This window comes from Desmodus rotundus, chromosome 10, assembly GCF_022682495.2.
Source record: "Desmodus rotundus isolate HL8 chromosome 10, HLdesRot8A.1, whole genome shotgun sequence".
Taxonomy (NCBI): domain Eukaryota; kingdom Metazoa; phylum Chordata; class Mammalia; order Chiroptera; family Phyllostomidae; genus Desmodus; species Desmodus rotundus.
The window spans coordinates 58,469,031-58,490,423 of NC_071396.1; the positions used below are offsets into that span (position 1 = coordinate 58,469,031).

General features: G+C 41.9%; 1 protein-coding gene across 3 annotated transcripts in view; it reads left to right on the forward strand.

Annotated features, from left to right (window-relative positions):
• The first annotated feature begins 3,446 nt into the window (after positions 1-3,446).
• Positions 3,447-21,393, forward strand: part of MGLL (monoglyceride lipase) — a 189,489-nt gene continuing 171,542 nt past the window's right edge. The window contains exons 1-2 of one of the 3 annotated variants that reach the window (XM_024580373.3): positions 3,447-3,602; positions 4,800-4,944. In XM_024580373.3, coding sequence (XP_024436141.1) covers positions 4,820-4,944 — 125 coding nt within the window. In that variant the 5' untranslated portion in view covers positions 3,447-3,602; positions 4,800-4,819. The other 2 variants (XM_024580375.3, XM_024580372.3) reach the window with 2 other exon arrangements.

The window sequence follows — 21,393 nt, forward strand, 5'->3', positions numbered from 1 at the left end:
CCTTTGAAAACTCATCTCCTCCTTCTTTTCCTCCTTCCCCTTGTCCTCACAAGGATCTCTTCTAGGCCCATTTCTCCCTCCAGTTCACATGTCGTGGGCAATCTAACTTATTGCCATGACATCAATCACCAATTACTTCCCAATTTTCATCTCCATCCTTAATCTCACACTGAACCTGCTACTGCCCACCATGTCTCTATTTGGATGTCCCAGAGATCTCAGAAAGTCTAGAATTACATGTCACACCCTGCCCACCATCATCAAAACCTACTCCCCCTCCTTCCTGTTCCAACCCAGTAAAGCAAACCAGAAGCCCAAGGATTAGCTTTTTGGAGGTGGGCATAGCAGAAAGATAGGTAGATAAACAGATGCAGATATCACCTGAAGAGGGCAGCCTCCACCCAGCCACAGTGTAGACCAATGCCAGGCACAGAAGTGTCCCCTTGTTGCCAGGCCTTTGTCCTTTCAGTGGAAATCCAGGAACCAGCAATGTTTACATAAAATGACCTGATTTTTAAATGTTGACTATTGAAGCATTGCGTAGGCCAAGCTAAACCTCCTGCTAGCCAAATGCAGTATAAAGGTTGCCAAGCCACACCTCTATCTGCCCAGTCTCCTGGGGTAAGTGTACCCTCTCCCACAAATGTCTCTGGGCCAACTCATACGTCTCTGGCCTGACTTCTTTCTTTGGTTACAGACCCACAAATCCATTCTCCTCTATAGGTACCTCATGCTCAACATGGTCAACACCATAGCACTGAGTGACCATACCCCTCTATAATTTAAGAAAAGCTAGGAATCTGGATTTGTATGCAAAATCACCAATTTTTAAAATTCACATTAAAATTTTATCAGGCAAATAGTACTTGCTCTCTTGGATCAGATTTGACATCATGGCCACCAAGCTGCCACCCTGATTTAGTGTGAGCTGGCTGCCCCCAGGAGTGTGCTGAATACCTGTAGACATGGTCTCAACTGATCTTGGCCAAGGTCTGGAGGAGTGTCCCGTGTCCAGCAAGGCTGTATTCTCCCGTGTCCAGCAAGGAGGTAGGTCAGCCAGGTCAGTAACACTCTGAAAAGTTATACAGTCAGTGGAGCACTGACATAAATAGCCAAACTTCTGCATCTGCATAGGCAGAGGGGATATGCTTGTCCCTATTACTCTTACTAAGTACAACTATAAGTCCTGGACATTATATTAAAACAAACATAAGACTCTAAGTTAGAGAAAAAAGACAGATAAGTCTGGGAAGCTGGGACCTAACAAACAATGTGGTGGTGAATTCTCTGAGTTTTATGTTGCCTTTTATGTTTTATATTTTATGTTGCCTTTTATGTTTTATATATTCCAGACTTGGAGTTGAACCCAGAAATGCCATGGGGACAGACCAGAGAATACCCAACAAAAGCCTGCTATTTCCAGCCAAAGGACCGGGAGAGGGAAAGCTGGACAAGACAGAAAATTTTCAGACATTAACCTTTCTACACCAGTCAAACATCACAGGGCCCTTACCCACATAGGTTGAATGGGAGACCTAGGCTCCTACCTCTGCCTGGAAGGAATGAGGCAACCCCACCCCACCACCACCCAGTCCCCCAACTCTAGGCCTGGAGCAGAGGAGGCCAGCTAAAACATAAGGTTTAAGTGAGATCCAGAGTCTTATAACAAAACAAAAAAATGTCCAGGTTCCAACAGAAAATCACATATCTTATAAGAACCAGAGAGATCTAAACTTGAATTTTAAAAAATGAATAGACGCCAACAGAAAGAGCAAAGATTTTATAGCAGCTATGATAACAATGTTTTAGTGAGCAATTGTGAATGTGCCTGAAACTAAGAAAAAATAGGAAGTCTCAGCAGAGGAAGAGAAAATCTAAAGATGACCCAAGTGAAAATTTTAAACTGAAAAATACAATAACTGAATTAAAAGCTCAGTGGAAGGGTTTTAAATCAGAATGGTGGGGATAGAGGAAAGAATTAGTAAACTGGAAGATAGGACACTAGAAATAACCTACTGGACAACAGAGAGAAAATAAATGGGGGGAAAAAATAAATAGAGCCTCAGGGACCTATGGAGCTATGATGAAAGTTCTAACATCCATATCATTAGAGTTCAAAAGGAGAAGAGACAAGATGGTGGGGCTGAAAAAGTACTTGAAGAAATAATGGCTGAAAGTGTTCTAAGCTACTTCTCAAAGGCTATTGTTTTATTTCTTTTATTAGATCACAGGCTCTAAGCCTAGGCCTCCCCACACAGTGTGATATTGAGCCAGCAGTTTCTAAAGGACAACAGTTGTTTTCAACACTGCTATGGTGTAACATTTTTTGTGAAAGAAGGAAGGAAACAAAGGCCTGCTGAGGTCAGTGTGAGCAGGGGACATGTGTCACACTCCATGGGGACTAAGTAATGTCATTCCTGAGTTGCAGGCAAAGTTGATTAAAGCTCACAGGACAAATGTGAACCCAGGTAATCTGGATTCTAAATCCAGTGTTCCTTCTTGTAACTCTTCAAGGTACATTTCCAGTTGTCCTGGACAGCTTTCAAGCCTTTTCCTGGCCAGTGTAGATGCACCAGAGATTTGTTTGGGGGCCTGACTCCAGGGGCATGGGGAGGTTTGCTGGGGGCGGGAGTGGAGGGAGAAGGCCTGCACCAGACTGCCTCTTCCCTACTTCCTAGGGATTTGCACACCCCCATACATACCAGCTTTTTATTTGTATATCAGACTGTGTGTGATTCAGTGTGGGTGTGAGTGTGCCTGTATATGTGTGTGATATGAGTGTGTCTGCCCATATGTGTGTGACATGTGTGTATGCCTGGATATGTATATGTGTGTATCTGTGTGGAGTATCTCTGAGTGTGTGTCTCTCTGCCTCCATGTTCCTCTCTATGTTTGTCTATGTGGGTTTGTGTGTCTGTGGATGCCATGTGTCTTTGTGTATGTACTGTCTGTGTGTGGTGTGTTCTGTGTCTGTGTCTGTATGTGTATAGTGTACACATCTCTGTATCTGTGGGGAGGTCTGTGTGCATCTGATATCGGTGCGTCTCAGTGCACCATTAGTGTGTGTATGTGTGCCCAAGTGTGTTGTCTGTGCCTGTACTGTGGTCTGTGTGTGGGGGGTTGTGTGTGTATGCACATGTGTTATCTGTATGCACATAGCCTGTGTGTGTGGTACGTGTGTCCCTATGTGTGTGTGTCTGCGTGTCTGCGTGCCCATGGGTGTGGCATGTCCTCCAGCGCTGAGGTTTCTGAGAGTCTAGCTTCTTTCAGGGACCTGTGACAGTCCCCCAGAGGCTACCCTGGGGCGCGGAAGCAGGCGGGAGGAGCGTGTGGCGGAGTTCAGGGGCTGCGCCACCGCTCCTCCCTGTGGGCCAGGCACACGTGGGTCCTGGGCGCGGCTTCTCTGCTCCGCCCGCCAGTCTCCGGTGTTCCCACCCACCGCAGGCCACCCCCACCACCAGCCTGGCCAAGGATAAACTGGAGGCTCGGTCACCGCGCCCTGTGGCCACGGAGCCGGCGGCACGCAGCTCAGTCTGACCTTAGCCCGCCGAAGACTAGGACCCCCGGCGTTCCGGAACTCGAAAGCAACGCTCGTGGCCCGGGTAACTGCCTCCCGGTCCCCGCCCCAGCCTACAAGTGCCGTCACCAAGGGTGGGAGCAGCTTCGGGGGGTCCCTGGTCCGTGGGGCATGGGCTCCTACATCCCCTTGAGCGCGCGAGCGTTTCCACGACTGTGAGCGCGCTCGTGTGTGTGTGTGCGCGCGCGCGCGCGCACTCCCCGCTCCTTCGCACCAACCCCCAAATCCACTTGTCGGCATCAACTCCACTGCCCAGTCCCCGGCAACCCCGCGCAGAGACCAGGGCGAAGTCTCCAGGTTTTTCCCGTGGCATTTCCAGTGACAACTGCTGGACTCCATTTCCTGCACTGTCGGATACTCAGGAAACAAAGTTTGTCAGGAGGCACGGGGGTGACTTTACCTCGGGGACCCTCAAGTGTGCGTGTGCGAGCTACTTCGGTGTGCGCGCTGCCTCAATGTGCGTTGAGCGTTTCCCGGTTTCTCGGGCAGTGGATGCTGGGCTCCTGGCCCCTCCCTTTTCCGAGCCCCTTTGGCAATTTGCTTAGGAAAAGTGATGACACGAAGTAGAGCTTGTCAGTGAGAGCTGGAAGCAGGCTGCCGGGCTCAGCACCCCTAGAGCCCAAAAGGCAGGATCTGGGGGCAGGGTAGGCGACAGTGGCTACCGCTGCTTGATACCGCGCTGTGACCACGGCGATGAGGGACCAGCCTTTATCTGTACAGCTCTGATTCTCCGGGCTGTCGTCTTGTGGAATGCAAAAACCAGGACATGATGGAAACAGGTTCGCATCTTTGGAATTTCGGGCAGGAGGAATTAACGGGAGCATCGTCACCTCATTATCGTGCCCCCCCTTGAAACTTCCTGGGGAATGTGAAGATGTCTGGTTCTTCTTGCAGCTGGGTCTTTATACCCAGAGAGCTAACTATAATTTCCACTTGATTACAGCTAAAATAGTCTTTAAGATGAAGTTTCCTGAAATGATTTAGAATAAACACAGATGGGAAGGGGGGGGAGCTGTAATGAGGCACTTACAAAATAAAGTGAGCATTTTCTTAAGAATAAATGGGACTTTTCAGTGTTGGAGAAATTGCAAGAAATATATGTACTTGTTTAACCTTTGAAATGGAGTTTTTAAAAAACTACTTTAAAAAATGTTACTGGCAAGGCTTTCCTCTCTGTTTTTGCCATGTTGCTGATTTGGAATATGTCCTCCTTTCTTCCAAGGACTTGGAAATCCTTTCAGAATGCCAGAGGAAAGTTCTCCCAGGCGGACTCCACAGAGTGTTCCATATCAGGACCTGCCTCATTTGGTCAATGCCGATGGGCAGTACCTCTTCTGCAGGTACTGGAAACCCACTGGCACTCCCAAGTAAGTCTCTCCCAGATGCTGGGGACCTTCACACCTGCCTCTCCTCTCCATGTAGTTTCTTCTGTGAGGCTGCTGTGTCCACGATATGCTTCACATGCCACTTTGACATTAGATTCAGCTGTGCTAACAAAGCTGGGATTTGTACTTTATCTTCTTTTTAAGTTAAGAAGCAGGAGTTCTATTTTCATTATAACTAGGATAGGCATTCTACCGTATGGCAGTTTTCAAAAATTCCACATGACTATATTTTTTGTACTGGAGTTGATTTCCTGTTGTACAGGCATTTCTTTAAAATTAAACCCAACAATTACAGAAAACCACCTAGTCAGATAAGAACATCAAAATTATATTTATATGTAGTAACCTTTGTTCTCTTTTCCTGTTTGATAATGAGCTTCAGAAGGTGTCATACATTAACTGGGAAACAAGGGGTCTGGGTATTTCCTTCTGATTTCTTGCCAGCTCAGTTACTTTGTACATTTTCCATCCAGGGTTGTCTTACTATTAGAAGCAGACTTTGGGACTATACATAATAAGACAGCTGGCCTCCTGCTGCTCTTCTCCTCTTGTATGAAACAGGGACAATCCTGCTTGTTTGTGTTGTACAGGAAAGGAAATTATTTGTGGTAACCAATCGGCCTAGTGATGAATGAATAGTTTTTGTTTCATGGACATTTTACCTGCTTCTTCCTAAGCCTCTTGTCTCCTAGGGGACATGGTATGGTGAGATTATATCTCCCTTTGCATTTCAGTAATCACCTAACCATAGCACAACTATAAAAATGTCTCTATCTTCAACAAGGTGTACAATTCAGGTAGCTGCACATTAAAAAACCAGAAGTACAAACTTTTTAAAGATCTGGCTTAAACTCATAGCTTCAAGGCAGCTATACAAACTGGCTATCATAACAGGCTGGTAAATAGTTCCTAACAGTTCTGGAAATATCTTTCTGAAAGATTTCCTCTAGAGGACAGTGAGTATGCCCATATATATATGTGTGTCAGATGGGGGGAGGGTTGTCAAGCATTATCTTTATGCTCCATTCTGACGTATTCTCCACTCTGACCTAACTGGATGTAGAATTACATGTTTTGGGTTTAATTTCTAAAAACTTAGTGGTAAATAGTGAGTTATTTTTCAATATAAAAAAGAGGACAAAGAACTGAAAGTAGTTTTTAATGTCCAGGTCTAAGACTTTGGGGGCTTTCTTGGTTGAAGTGGGAGGTTGTCCTAGTTCAAGGTCAGTGAAAGAAAGAAGGCCTGAAGTCCTCAAATGGAGACAGGGTGGTGGGTGAGTGGGTCAGGTAAGGCTGTCTGTCTGTGAGTGGTTTTCACAGTCTTCAGGCTGATGATGCACTGTGGTGAGTTCTCTGCTGCTTCACTTTTGTTCCTGTCAGAGATGGCAACCCGGTTATTTAAACAGAGCTGTCACTTGGAAGTCAGTGTTTGCACTGGCACAGATACTGATGGAAATATAGAATTGGGTGGACAAGTGGAGGAAATTAGGCCTTGGGCTTTGGAAGAGAAGTGTGGCTAGGGTGGTCAGATGACAGTCAAATTCATGGAGGCAATATCTAACACAGGTGGCCTGGCCCCAGGTCGAGAGCCCACCCTGAACCCACTCCCCTAGGGACTCTGCCTCTAAATCCTGGAGATGATGAAGATCAATAAACCCCCTTTTGGGGTTGGCAGTTTCCCTCTGTCAGGGATCTTTAAAACATTTCACGACCAGCCCAGACCAAAGAGAAAGTTCTGGAGGCCCCTTGCAGTGACAGCTGTTAACCATGTGTTTCCTGCGTATTAGGGATGGCTAGGAGGTACTGGAGGAGAGATCATGGCATCTAGAATGATGGATAGGCAGTTGGGTCCTCAGGACAGAGATTTATGACAACTGGTACAAAGAGTTTCTATATCTTAATAACTGAGCCCAGTTGCTCTGTTCCAGCTGCTGGGTAGATTGCCCTCTTGCATGGTCTAGGACAGGGGGTGTCATACTCATTTTCACTGGGGGCCACATCAGCCTCATGGTTGCCTTCAAAGGGCCAAAATAATTTTAGGACTGTATAAATTTAACTACTCCTTAACTGTTAAGGAGTTGAAATTACATTCGGCCCTCTGAAGGCAACCATGAGGCTGATGTGGCCCCGGTGAAAATGAGTTTGACACCCCTGGTCTAGGATATCTCTGCTATTGCATTTCAACATTTCTCCCTGATGCTTTTAGGAATGGGAAGAAGACCTCAAGTCACCACTGGCTGCAGCCTATTTCCTCCAGGGACTCTCATCCAGGCTCCCCCTACCCAGTTCAGCTCAGGGTCTTCCCTACTCTGCTGTGCATGGGAGGAAAGCAGGCAAACATCACTTTCCCTCTACTTGGTCACTGCTCCTTTTTAAAATCTTTGTCACGATGTCCTTAGGACCTCAGAAGCCACCCAGATGCTGTCTTACACAGAGGAGTCCATGCCTGCCTCCTTTAATTGGCACTGGTTTGGGTTGGTTTTCTGGTCAACAAGTTGCCTCCAGCTCCTTGGGCCTGCCCAGAACACTGCCAGAACATCCTGCCCTCAGAGGACTTGCTGGGCTCCAAGACCAGGTGGCTCAGAACAACACTGGATCACAGGTGTCAGCCATAGCTGGGAAACTGGCTTAACTTGCTTATGGGAACAAATTATGTCTTTGTAAATACCAGCCTCCTCATACCAGATCCTGAAAGAGAGGTGAGTATTTCTTGGAATAGTCATTACAATGTATGTCTAAGCACAATGCTGTTTTACATATAGCCAGCTAGGATTCAGTCATTATGAACCAGAGATTTTAAACCAGATCTGGCAATACCAAGGCCAATTTATGCTCATCTAGTAGTATTTATTTATGATCATAACAAATGTTAAGGCACAGCAGAATTATTTTATGTTAATTATCAAGTATGTTCTGAAGTCTGGACTAGACTCTGTATAGACATGATCTTATTTTATTTTTACATCAACTGTGAGACAACTACCACTATTATTCCCATTTTACAAATGAAAAACAGAGGTCCAAGATTACCCAACTAGCAGTTGTCTAGATTTGTTTGGTTCCAAATCAATTGCTCTCCTTAATTGTTTCATCAGTAGTGCCTTCTTGATAAATGCTTACATTTCTTGTTAGTAAAGAATAATAGAACAAGTAATTCTCCTTAATCTTTTGTTCATAATATATTAAAAGTGGGAAATAGACTAAAGTTATGTATCCATTCTGAAACAAAAAATCTTATGATGTCCTGGGGGACTGGCTGCCTTATGGAGATTCTTCAGTACTTTGGAATTTTGAAATACTGGTTCTTCAACAAATTTCACTGATGGTATTGGCAGAGTAGTGGAGACTGGCCCAGGTGGAGGTTGAGTTGCTTTGTGGGCTTTTGTGATCTTAAGTAATATTTAGCACTTTGAATTCAGTCTACCAAGTAGCCCTTAATCCATTTAAAGGACAACTTTAAATTAATGTCTGAATACTACTTAGCCATTTTCAGGACAGTTGAGGTGCTTCTGCCCCAAATGGTGAATGACTAACTGTATAACATTGTTAGGAGGATGCAGTGGGTGGTCTGAAATAATACTCAATTTGATGACTTGATTCCCCCCAAATCCTTCTTTGATTCTATCGGACCAGGAAGGCTGGAGATCACACTGTAATTATGATTACACAACTGCAACTCCTAGCACAGTTAGTTCATCAGTGAGGCCTGACATTAAGTAAATGCATGTTGAAGAAATACTTTGGTGCTCTTCATCTTTCTTTAAAGCTGATACCTCTCTCATGCCACATGAACTTTGTATCTGGATAGCCCTTCAACTCTGAAGAGTTGATAAGCTTTTCTTTCTGTAGCTTCTGTTTGTGAAAACAACTGGTGTACTGAGGGAGCTGTTTCAACATGCCGTTGTCTCTCCACTTGCAGATGTCCTGATGCAACCCCCTAGGGAGGTAAGCCTTTTCACCCTTCCTGGAGAATCACAAATGACTCATCTTTGAAAGTTCTCTTTAGCATTTTGTTCCAAGTTCCCCTACATTTTCAGAGATTTTCCAGAACATAAGCCCCAGACTTTGCTGGCTTTGACTTCTTTTCCTTTCTTGCCTCTGACTTCAGTAACCTGGTTTTCCCTCCAGTAACTTTGCAGCCACACCCTCACCATGGATGCTTCTTATTTTTGCAGCTCTACCAGTTTGACCTGCCTCCAAGGTAGTGTGCTGCTGGTGTGGTTTTCCAGGTTTTCCTCTTGGTGATGTGGAACTGGGGCTAGGAGTGGGGCACATGGCAGGAGGTGGACTATACAAGAGTAATGTGGCATTGGTTCTGGTGACCATTGTCAGTGGATTGAGAAATCCCTAAACTCAGGATCCCTGCTCCCTCTGCTTCTCTCCTTATTCCTTATCCTCCCCCCACCCCCTTCCCTGAGTGGGACTCAGCTGACATTCCCTAACTCTGCACTGCTCTTTCCTGGGTCACATTGATCCCTTTCTCCAAGAAGCCTTCCCAACCTGTGTTTGGAGTTTTGGACAATGCCCTCTTAGGATACTTCCTCCCACCTGGAGAAGCAATTCCCTGAAGCTGGAATATATTTAAGTGCTAAAAAATATTCTCCCTTCTTGCCACCCTCATAATGTCTTCCTCGTATCAGCCACCAGCCATTTGGGTGTATCACCTGTGGCTCCAGAAGATAAGGACCCCTCCCAGCCAACTGGATCCAGACCATGTGGATGCAGAGTCCTCACCATCTGGGTGCACATAATTTTTATTCCCTCTGTCTTCTGGAAATTTTATTCTCATAGATGAGATGGGTGTTTCTCTATACTCCCCTCCCTCTTAGGCTTTCTAATCAGATTGTAAGTCTGTTATGTGGTGCCTTTCTTTCCCCCAGTCTAGGATGTTGGCTCAGTGTTCTGAGCCAATATGCCATGGATTCTGCTTACATCCTTGGGTGTTTCTGCCTCCTATGCAGCCCCTGCTAACTCCCGTTTGATTAGGTGTTACCACATCATTTACCTTTGGTTATTACATCCCCAGGGTCCACCAAATCATATCATTTGTCCCTAAAAGGAGCCATTTTGAACTCCATTGTGTTGATCTCCATGAAGCTGAGTTTCCCTCAAGCCTAGCCCCTTGGCCCTCCTCCCTGATTGGGAAGAGCTAGATTAGCTCTTAGGCTCCCCAGAGCATCTTAACAAGACAGGTTCCCAGGTTCTGCCAGTGTTCCTGCTCTTCCAGCTCAGCTATAGTCACCCTCCCATTCAACAAGTCTACATATTCCAGGCATTGTGTTGGGCACCAGGGATAGAGTGTCAAAGACCATTTTGTTTGACAAGGACTGGGAGGGGGGATGAACACATGGACAATTAGCATATGATGTGACAAATACCCAGAGATAGGACCTCCATTTAGCCAGGCAGAGCTTTTGTGCAGATTAGAAAAGGGAGGCTATCTGGGTAGACACAACCCCTCCGGTGTGTGGTGTGGTAAGCAGAGTGTTGGCTGGACTTTACTTCCTATTTATCCTTTCAGCCAGTGCCCTTGAATGGTATTTCACCTGTGAGGAGGGCATGATAGAGTAGGGAGCTGGGGTAGAAAAGCAGGAGCCATGGCAGCATGGCATTACTGGACATAAAGCACTAACAGTGCTTTATGCTTTATGCTTTAGTGCTTTATGTCCAGTAATGCTTGGACCTTTGGGGGTTGGAGGGCACATGGACAGGTTTTAAGCCAGGGAGTTACTTGGACAATCAGTTGACTGGAATTGTCTGCAGTAATCCAGAGGACAGGTGAAGAAGGCTGAGCCACGTATAGTGGTAGCACTGCATGGCAGTAGTGGATGAGATGAAAGTTGATTTATACAGTAATGGTGCACAGTGGAGGGAGGTAAGGAAAGCTCTCGAGTGTCTTCCTGAGTAGTGGGCACACATGGGACATGGGCTTCTCCTTTCCAGAACACACCTTTTGATTATCATCTGCTGCAAAGATGCCAGGCCTTCTCTCTGACAGTGAGTTCAGGTGGAGCCACCCAGTGCTGTGGGACACTTCATTGGAGCAGGCCTGGAATACACCAGTAGGAAAAATGGAGGTGAGGGAGCATGGCCAAGCAACTAAATGTACTTCAAATGTCACCAATATAATATAACTGATGAGTACAAGTTCATTTTAGTGAAGGGGAGAAGGGAATCATGTCTTACATTGTCTCCCCACAATGAGGAATCTAAAATTAGGTGCCTTTACCCTGGCTGGTGTGGCTCAGTGAATTGAGAGCCAGCCTGCGAACCAGAGAGTCACTGGTTCAATTCCCAGTAGGAGCACATGCCTGGGTTGTGGGCCAGGTCCTCAGTTGGGAGCACATGAGAAGCAACCACACATTGATGTTTCTCTCCCTCCCTTCCCCTCTCTAAAAAAAATAAAATAAATAAAACCTTTTTTAAAAAAATTAAGTACCTTTGACTTATAAGCATTATTTCATGAAATTTACACTTAAACTCTGAGGAAATTAACCTTAGTGTTCATCTTATAGCAATGTCATATTATTTTTAATCAGATTACTGCCTTTTAATAGTGTCTCAATTTTCTTTTGCCTGTCTTTTTTCTTTTGCCTATTTTAAGAATTTCTGAAAGTTTCTTTGTCTTGTATGAAGCTGTTATTTCTCTCTGTGATGCTTCTGCCTTTGTTGTAATAAACTGCCTTATTTTTAAATAGGGCAGCTCTTCTGGGCTTCTTTTTAAAGATTCTTTGAATAGCAAAGATCTTTTGATGGCAATGGGAAAGGCCAGTTGCTATTCTTGCAGTTGATTTTTCTAACAGCTTCGTTAAGGGATAATTTCTCCCAGTTGCTATAAGAATGTTCTGCAAATACAAATCTGGCTTTGTTTTTCAGTGGAGTCTAAGAAAAAAAAATAGCAAAATAAGCTACTTCCTGAATAGCAACCATTGTTCACCATTGTCTATTTATCAGCACCTTTTAGGTTTGGATCTTAATCCCAGATGCACTTTGTCCATGAATGCAAACCAAACTATTGATTATTGTATAAATGGAGGAAACAGCCTTTGGCAGTGTGAATTTTTACAGCTGAGATTACAAGATGACCCTTGTCCCATATTTTAGGGTCATCCAAGGTTCTTGTTGGCAGCAGATTCCTTTCATTACAGAGTCTTGTTCATTAGGGGTGGGTATGAGAATGCTGATGGTGGTCATTGAGTGGCACCAGGAGTGAAGTTGTTCTCTATGTATTTGAAGACCTGATCAGCTACAACAGGAGGTTGTGTGTAGCTGGCAGAGCTACAGGAGAAGTTTGCACTGTGTTTCATTCCAGTTGCAGCTGCCCAAGTTCACATTCATTGCCTTCCCTAATGTGCGGCTCTCCCAGGTTCTTCTGACTGTTTATTTCTTCCCTTGGTGCCCAACAAATCCTCCTGTGTGCAGTGACAAAAATGCATGCCTTACCTTTTTAAAAAAGGTTCAAACACACTCATTCTCCTGGGGTAACAGCTCTATCAATGTTCTAGTGGAAAGGAAAGGAAGAAGGAAGGGAGGAAAGGATAGAGGGGTGGAAGGGGGAGAAGGGGGAAGGAAGAAGAGAAGGGAGAACAGAAGGAAAGAAAGAGAAGTATAAAAGAAAAGTATAACCTCAGTTAATGTTAGGGTTTGGGGAATTTGATCTTCCTTTCCTTGAACAAGTTTTCAAAAACATGAATATTTACAAGGTTCCACAGGGCAGAATTAATAAGTTTTCTTTGTGAAATAATCACACCTGTCCTACCTTTAAGGCACTTGTGCCTCTGTAATATTATATTGCTGCCTCCAGAGAGCAGGTGTTGGGAATGAATGACCCAGAGAAAGGCTTAAATTACAGAGATTGTGATGTGCTTCTCCCACTAAAATGCAGGTCCTCAGTGTTTTGTTTCTCTGTGCACATGTTGTGCCCTTGGTCTAGAACAGTGGCCAGCCCTCAGTAGGAGCTTAATAAATGTGTTGAATGAATGAATCTGTTTCAGCAAGAGGAAGGGGGCATATGAGCATGTTACTAACAGAGCTACATATTTTTCTAGTGGAGAAACTCAGACTTGGGCACTAAGATGTTGTTAGAATTAACCAGCAACCCCTAACCTTGGGGACTTTCTGAGGTTGGTGGTGGAGAATTTTAGAGTTTGTGGACATTTTGACATGATTTTGAGGGTACTTGCATTTTTCTGGAAAGGAAGATGGGTCACAGACTCCATGAGCCTCTCAGAATAGGTATGCTCCCAATCCCAAAAGGCAATGCTCTGTGCCAAACATTTTACAGATGAAAAGACTGAGGCTCAGAGGGTAAGCATGAGGTCACCTAGTGGGCTGGCATGGGACCAAGGTCAATCTCCTGACAATATGTTTCTTCTGCTATATGCTGTTTCTCAGGAGTTGTGCCCACACTTTCTTCTGGGTTCAAACCACAGTTTATCCCTTTCCAGCAGGGACTTGAACAAATGCAGTTTGGGGCAGGTACTGGAGAGGTCTTAATGTGCCAGCTTCCTCCCCTTGCCAGAGCTATCTGACATATTTTTGTTTGGGTGGCTCTGTTTTCAGAGGTTAGAAGTGTGTGGGCACCAGGTGGTACCCAAGGAGGCTGAGTGATAGGGGTGGATGGACCTCAGAAACACAGCAGGAGGTTTACTTAGATGACAAAGAGGTAGGGGGTAGGGAGCCCACAGGGCCTTTAGGAAAATAAGAGAAGAGTGTGGCAAAGGAGATAAGGTGTTCCCAAATAAAAAGGGGGCAAAGGGAGAAGAGAATGTAAAGAAAAAGCTGCAGATTTGGCCATACACAGGCTCTGTTTAACTCTTTTTGTCAAAGCAGGTTGCTTTCTCCTGGATATTTACCTGTATTAGAGCCAAAAGGCCCTGGTTAAGAAATTGCTGCCTTTAGACATTTTAAAAGTTTCACCCTCTTTTTCCTGTTCAGTTGATATTGAAGAGACATGTTTTAGATAAAACTGTTCTCTTTGGGAAGCAAAGCAGAATGGTGCAGTGGAGAATAGCTTAGGCTCAGAAGCCAGACCTCTGAGACCAGCGCAAGTCCATACAGGTGAGGCATGAAGCTATGGATACGTTCCTTGACCAGTCTGGGCTTTGGTTCTCTCATTTCGAAAATGGGGACTAATAGCACATTTTCCCCCAGGGTGGTCGTGCAGGTTAGAGGTGTCAGGTCAAGGCCTGGCACACAGTAAATGACATGTGTGTGTTGGCTCTTATAGCTTAGTTTTGCCTCTTTGGCTACTTCCATGGTCAATCTGGTGAGCTCTGAGGATTGTGTGTTGGGCTTGTTTGCTGCTGGCCATTATTTCTTACTTCCTGCCACATTCATTAGTCACAAAGACCTAGAGTGTAAACAATAACGGTCTTCATAAACTCCCCTTTACCACTTGCCCTGTTAACAGCAGGCTGCATCCTTTTCCCTAGTATTTAAGTTATTTCCTTTTTTCCACTTAATATTTAAAATTCAGTTCCATTTTATTGAATTTCAAACTCCCTGATAAACTTCTATAGATGCTGGGCACTTAGTTGACAAGGTAAATGACACAAGAAAGCCATGAGGAAATCATCGATAATGAAATTACTTTTGAGATAACACAGTTAGCATAATTGGACACTTTACCTCACATAAAACCTCTGTGACAATATTTGAGGTATGATTCAGGAGACTTGCAGGGGAACCAAACCAGCCTTAGCAAGTACAACTGGGAGTCAGTGCAAACAAATCTCTGTAAAAGCATCCACTTGGTTTTCAGTGGTCTGTATCTTCAGTCACTTCAGTCTTTGGCATGTCTTTCTCCTTCAGTACTGGTTGTATATCAGGGTGGTATGGAAATGTTTGTATTGCAGGAATGAAATTGTTGCTGTAGATGCTGTCCTGCCATTTACTCCACCAGGGTGAGCAGGGCAGTCTGGGTATATTATTAATTTGGGTCACAATTCTGTGGGTTGACAATTTATATTGGGTTCAGCTGGGAAGTTCTTCCACTGGTCTTGGCTTGGCTCCTTCATGTGTCTGCAGTCAGCTGCTGCCTCTGCAGGCATTGGCGGGCAGGCAAGGAGTGTGTTGGTCTCAGATGGATTTACTTACATATCTGGCAGTCTGTTTGGTGGGAGCATTTCAGTTCTTCACCTAGTCTCTCGTTCTTCATCAGGCTAGCTCAAATTTGTTCTTAGGGTTGTAACATTTTAAGAGCAACAAGAGAGCAAACCCCAATGTGCCAGTGCTTTTCAAGTCTCTGCTTGTGTTAACTTTTATGAATGTTCCACTGTCAAACCAAGTCAGCCATAGGTGGTCTGTGAGGGCACAGCCAAGGAGCAAGGATGAAAAGAGAGAGAATAGTTTGTGGCCATTTTTGACATCTACCACATGGGAAAAAGATCTTTGTGTTAAGAGTTGAGAAACCAGGGTTGAAATTTCATTTCTGCCTCTGCCTCTTAGTTACTTTAGACAGGGTACCGTCTGTTAGACCTTCCAGCAAGTTCCCAGAGGGTTTTGCATTTTATATAACTCTGGGATAGTTTGCCTCTCATGGTGGTAGTAAAACATATGAGCTTCTCCAGGGCAGATTTCATGTTTTTGGTTTTTTTTTATTCTCTCTTCTCTAGTGCTTGCCCCTGGTAGAGTTCCATGCCTGGCACAAAATAAGGGATCTAAACATGTTGCCCTGGCTGGCGTGGCTCAGTGGATTGAGTGCTGGCCTGTGAACCAAAGGGTCACCAGTTCGATTGCCAGTCAGGGCACATGACTGGGTTGTGGCCCAGGTGCCCAGTAGGGGGAGTGCAAGAGGCAACCAGGCATTGATGTTTCTCTCCCTCTTTCTCTCCTTTCCCCTCTTTCTAAAAATAAATAAGTAAAATCTTAAAAAAGTAAATAAATAAACATATTTGTCAAATGAATGGATTAACTTCCCATATTTAGAGTGAGATGATTGGGCTAGATGATCCCAAAATGCCCTTTTGTCATAGGAAGAGAACAGAAGCATTTCCACTGAGTGTAGATCAGAGGGCCTAATGTTTTGTGCAGGAAACAGAGCACCTAAATTCAGAAGTATCACTGAAGGAGTTAGTAACTTAGAATGAGAATGTTCCCTGCAGATAATCCCCTGAGAAGATTCTAGGTGTTTAAGCTAATTCAACTTTGAAGTAAAATTCTATATGTGAAAATGTATCTGTGAGTGGGAACTTCAGGATGACAAAAAGTGTTTTCCATTTAGTACCGAAGTCAGCGTGGATGCCAGAACCCAGAGATGAGGTCTGTTTCCTTTTTTGATGTAGGGAGATAATTGAGTGTGTATTAATTGAGCTTCAAAATGTAAACCTAGCACTGTGCAAGACAGCAATGAAGGATGCACAAACAAAATGGAGACTTGGGCCCCATTTGAGAGCAAGATACATGAGTTCTTTCTGAACACCTAGAGTAGATGAATTTAAATGGTAGTTCTAGAACATCATACCTCAAAACAGCAGAACATAAATCTTTTCAAACACGCATGGGACATTTTACAGGGTAGACCACATGTTAGGCCACAGACAAGTCTCAATAAATTTAAGATGGTTGAAATCATACCAAGCATCTTCTTTCATCACAGTGGTATGAAACTATAAAACAGTTACAAGAAGAAAACTGAAAAACCCAGAAACCCATGAGGCTAAATAACATGCTACTAAACAATGAATGGGTTAACAAGGTGATCAAGGAAGAAATCAAAATATATTTTGAGACAAAGGAAAATGAAACCACAATGACCCCAAGCAGTTATAAGAGGGAAATTCATAGCAATACAGGCCTACCCCAACAAACAAGAGAAACCTCAACTAAGTAATCTAACCTTATACCTAAAAGAACTAGAAAAGGAAAAACAAAGAGTAAAATGAGTACAAGGGAGGAAATAATAAAGATTAGGGCAGTCTAAACAAAAGAGTCTAAAAAATACAAAAGATCAATGAGACTAAGAGCTGGTTTATTGAAAAGATAGACAAAATTGATAAGCCTTCAGTCAGATTCACCAAGAAAAAAAGAAACAGGACCCAAATAAATAAAATCAGAAGTTAAAGAGGAGAAGTGACAACTGATACAACAGAAATACAAATTATTATAAGAAAAATACTTGAACAAATATATGCCAACAAATTGGACAACCTGAAAGAAATGGGTAAGTTTCTAAAAACACACAGTCTTCTAAGACTGAGTCAAGAAGAAATAGAAAATGTGACCAGATTGGTAACTACAAGAAAATTGAATCACGAATTAAAAAATTCCCAACACACAAAAAGTCCTGTACCAAATGGCTTCCTAGGTGAATTTTACAAAACGTTCAAGAAGAATGAACACATATTCCCCTCAAACTATTATAAAAAATTGAGGATGGGAGAAGTCTCCCTGCTCAACTATGACTCTCATTTAAAAACCAAGCACATTATATAAAAAAGAAAATTATAGGCCAATAATCTAGATGAACATAGATGCAAAAATCCTCAACAAAATATTAGCAAGCCAAATTTAGCAATACATTAAAAAGATCATACATTATGATCAAATTCTAGAGGGATATATTCTTGGGATGCAAGGTTAGTTCAACATCTGCAAATCATTTAATGCAATACATCACATAAACATAATAAAGGATAAAATCAAATGGTCATATCAATAGATGCAGAAAAATCATTTAACAAAATCCAGGATCCATTTATAATTTTTAAAATATCTCACCAAATTTGGAATAAAGGAAACATACACCAACATAATAAAGGCTATATACAACAAATCCACATCTATCATCATACTCAATGGTAGCTAAAAGCATTTTCCTTAAATTCAAAAATAAGACAAGGATGTTCACTTTCATCACTTCTATTAAACATAATATTGCAAGTTCTAGCCACAGCAGTCAGACAAGAAAAAGAAATAAAAGGCATCCAAATTGGAAAGGAAGAAATAAAACTATTTGCAGAAGATGTGATATCATATATAGAGAACCCTGAAGAGTCCACCAAAAAACACTATTACTGATAAATTTATTCAGGAAAGTAGCAGCATATAAATTAATATTAAGAAATTGGTTGCAGTTTTATACACCAATAATGAACTATCAGAAAGAGAAGTTAAGAAAATAATCCCATTTTACAACTGCATTGAAAATTAAAATACCTAGGAATAAAGTTAACTAAGGAGGTAAAAGACCTGTACCTAGGAAATAAGACATTGAAGAACATGCAAGTAAATGGAAGCATATGACATGGTAATGGGTAGAAACAATTAATATGGTTAAAATTTTTATACTACCCAAAGCAATCTATACATTCAGTGCAATCCCTATCAAAATATGCATGCATTTTTCACAGAACTAAAACAAATACTCCTATAATTTTTATGGAACAACAAAAGACCCCAAATAGCCAAAGCAATCTTGAGAAACAAGAACAAAGTTGGAGGTATCATGGTACCTGATATTAAACTGCAGTATTTAAGAGTATTGTAATAAAACAGCATGGTACTTGCATAAAAGCAAACACATAAATCAATAGAACCAAACAGAGAGCCCAGAAATAAACCCACCCTTACATGGTCAATTAATCTATGACTAAAGAGGCATCAATATACAATGGGATAGAGACAGAGTCTTCAATAAATGGTTTTGGGAAAACTGGGCAGATACATACAGAAAAATGAAACTAGATCACTTGCATCATACATAAGAATAAACTCAAAGCGGCTTAAAGAGTTAAATGTGAGACCCAAACCATGAAACTCCTAGAAGAAAACGTAGGCAGTAAACTCTCTACATTACTCTTAGTATTATTATTTTTTGGATATGTCTCCTCAAACATATCCAAAAGAAGTAAACAGAAAGAAATAAATAGACAAAAGAAAGAAATAAACAGATGGAACCACAACAAACTAAAAATGTTTTGCACAGCAAAGGAAACAATCAACCAAAGGAGAAGAGAATGTACAAAATGGGAGAAGAAATTCACCAATGATACATCCAATGAGGGGTTAATATCCAATATTTCTAAAGAACTCATACAACTTAACACCAAAAAAGACAAACAGTCCAATTAAAAAATGGAAAGAAGACCTGAATAGACATTTCTCCAAATAGAACATACAGATGACCCACAGACATGAAAAGATGCTCAATGTCACTAATCATCAGAGAAATACAAATTAAAAACACAAGAAGATACCACCTCACACCAGTCAGAATGGCTATCAACATATCAACAAACAAGTATTGTTGAGAATGTGGAAAAAAGGGAACCCTGGTGCCATGTTCACTGGATTGCACATGTGTATAGTTACTCGGACAACAGTTTGGAGGTTCCTCAAAAAATTAAAAATAGAACAACCATGTGATTCTACAATCTCACATCTGGGTATCTATCCAAGAAATCCAAAACACTAATTCAAAAAGATATGCATCCTTGTGCTCATCATAGCATTATTTACAATAGTCAAGATATGGAGGCAACCTAAGTGTCCATCAACAGACAATTGGATAAAGATATCATATACATATACAATGGAATACTTCTCTGCCATAAAAAGAATGAAATTCTTTATGCTAAGTGGAAAAGAAAAATACCATATGATTTCACTTATATATGAAATCTAAAGAACAAAGTAAATGAATAAACAAAACAGAAAAAGACAGAGATACAGAGAACAAACTGAGGGTTGCCATTGGGAGGAGGGTCTGGTGATTGGGTGGAAAATGGTAAAGGGATTAATAAGTACAAATCGACAGTTACAAAATAGTCACTGGGATGTAAATTACAGCACAGGGAATATAGTCAGTAATATTGTAATAACTATGTGTGGTACCAGGAAGGCACTAGACTTATTGGCATATCACTTAATAAGTTATATATATGTCTAGCCACTATGGTTTACACTTGAAACTAATATGATATTGAAAGTCAACTTTAATTGAAAAAATTTTTAAATGTAAAAATGATTCTGACAAATCTTTAGCCAACTTGATCAAGAAAAAAAAAGGAAGACATCTCAAATTATTGGAATCAAAAATGAAAAAAGGAATTCTTATCAATCTTTCATAAATAAAATGGATTATGAAGGAATACTATAAATAACTATACCAATAAATTAGATAATTTAGATAAAATAGATAAATTTCTAGAAATATGAAAACCACCAAAACTGAGCTGAGAAATATTAAATCTGAATAGGATTATAACAAGCAAAGAGATTGAAATAGGAAGCAAAAACCCCCCAAAAAACCCCCACAAAAGAAAAACATGGCCCAGATGGTTATACTGTTGAAATATACCAAACATGTAAAGAAGAATTAATACCAATTCTTCACAAACCTTCCTCAAAAAGAGGAGAGGGAACACTTCCCAATTCATTCTAAGTGGCCAGTATTTCTAAAAGCAAACAAAAACATTGCAAGAAAGAAAATCACAGTCCAATACTTATTGTGAATATTGATGCAAAAATCTTCAATAAAGTGAGATTTATCCCAGGGATGAAAGGGTAGTTTATGGGGAGAAAAGACATACAACTGTAATAGAATAACAATACAAATTTAAAAAAAAGAAAGGGTAGTTTAACATCTGAAAATCAATTACTGCAATATGCCATATTGGTAGAATAAAAACAGACAAGATTATTTCAATATATGCAGAAAAAGTATTTGAAAAAATCCAAATGACTTACATGGTAAAAACACACAACAAACTAGAAGGGACCTTTATTAACCTGATAAAGGGAAATGACAAAAAAACTCAAGTTAAGATGTCATTCTTTTTTTAAAAAAATATATTTATTGATTATGCTATTACAGTTGTCCCATTCCCCCCACCCTTCACTCAACTCCATCCTGCCCACCCCCTCCCTCCCACATTCCCCACCTATAGTGTGTGTCCATGGGTCATACTTATAAGTTCTTTGGCTTCTACATTTCCTACACTATTCTTACCCTCCCCCTGTCTAGTTTCCACCTATCATTTATGCTATTTATTCTTTGTACCTTTCCCCCCTCTTTCCCCCTCCCACTCCCCTATTGATAACCCTCCTTGTGATCTCCATTTCTGTGGTTCTGTTTCTGTTCTAGTTGTTTCCTTAGTTTTCTTTTGTTTTGGTTTTAGGTGTGGGCGTTAATAACTGTGAGTTTGCTGTCATTTTTACTGCTCATATTTTTGATCATCCTTTTCTTAGGTAACTCCCTTTAACATTTCATATAGTAAGGGTTTGGTGATGATGAACTCCTTTAACTTGACCTTATCTGAGAAGCACTTTATCTGCCCTTCCATTCTAAATGACAGCTTTGCTGGGTAGAGCAATCTTGGATTTAGGTCCTTGACTTTCATGACTTGGAATACTTCTTTCCAGCCCCTTCTTGCGTGTAAGGTCTCTTTTGAGAAATCAGCTGACAGCCTTATGGGAACTCCTTTGTAG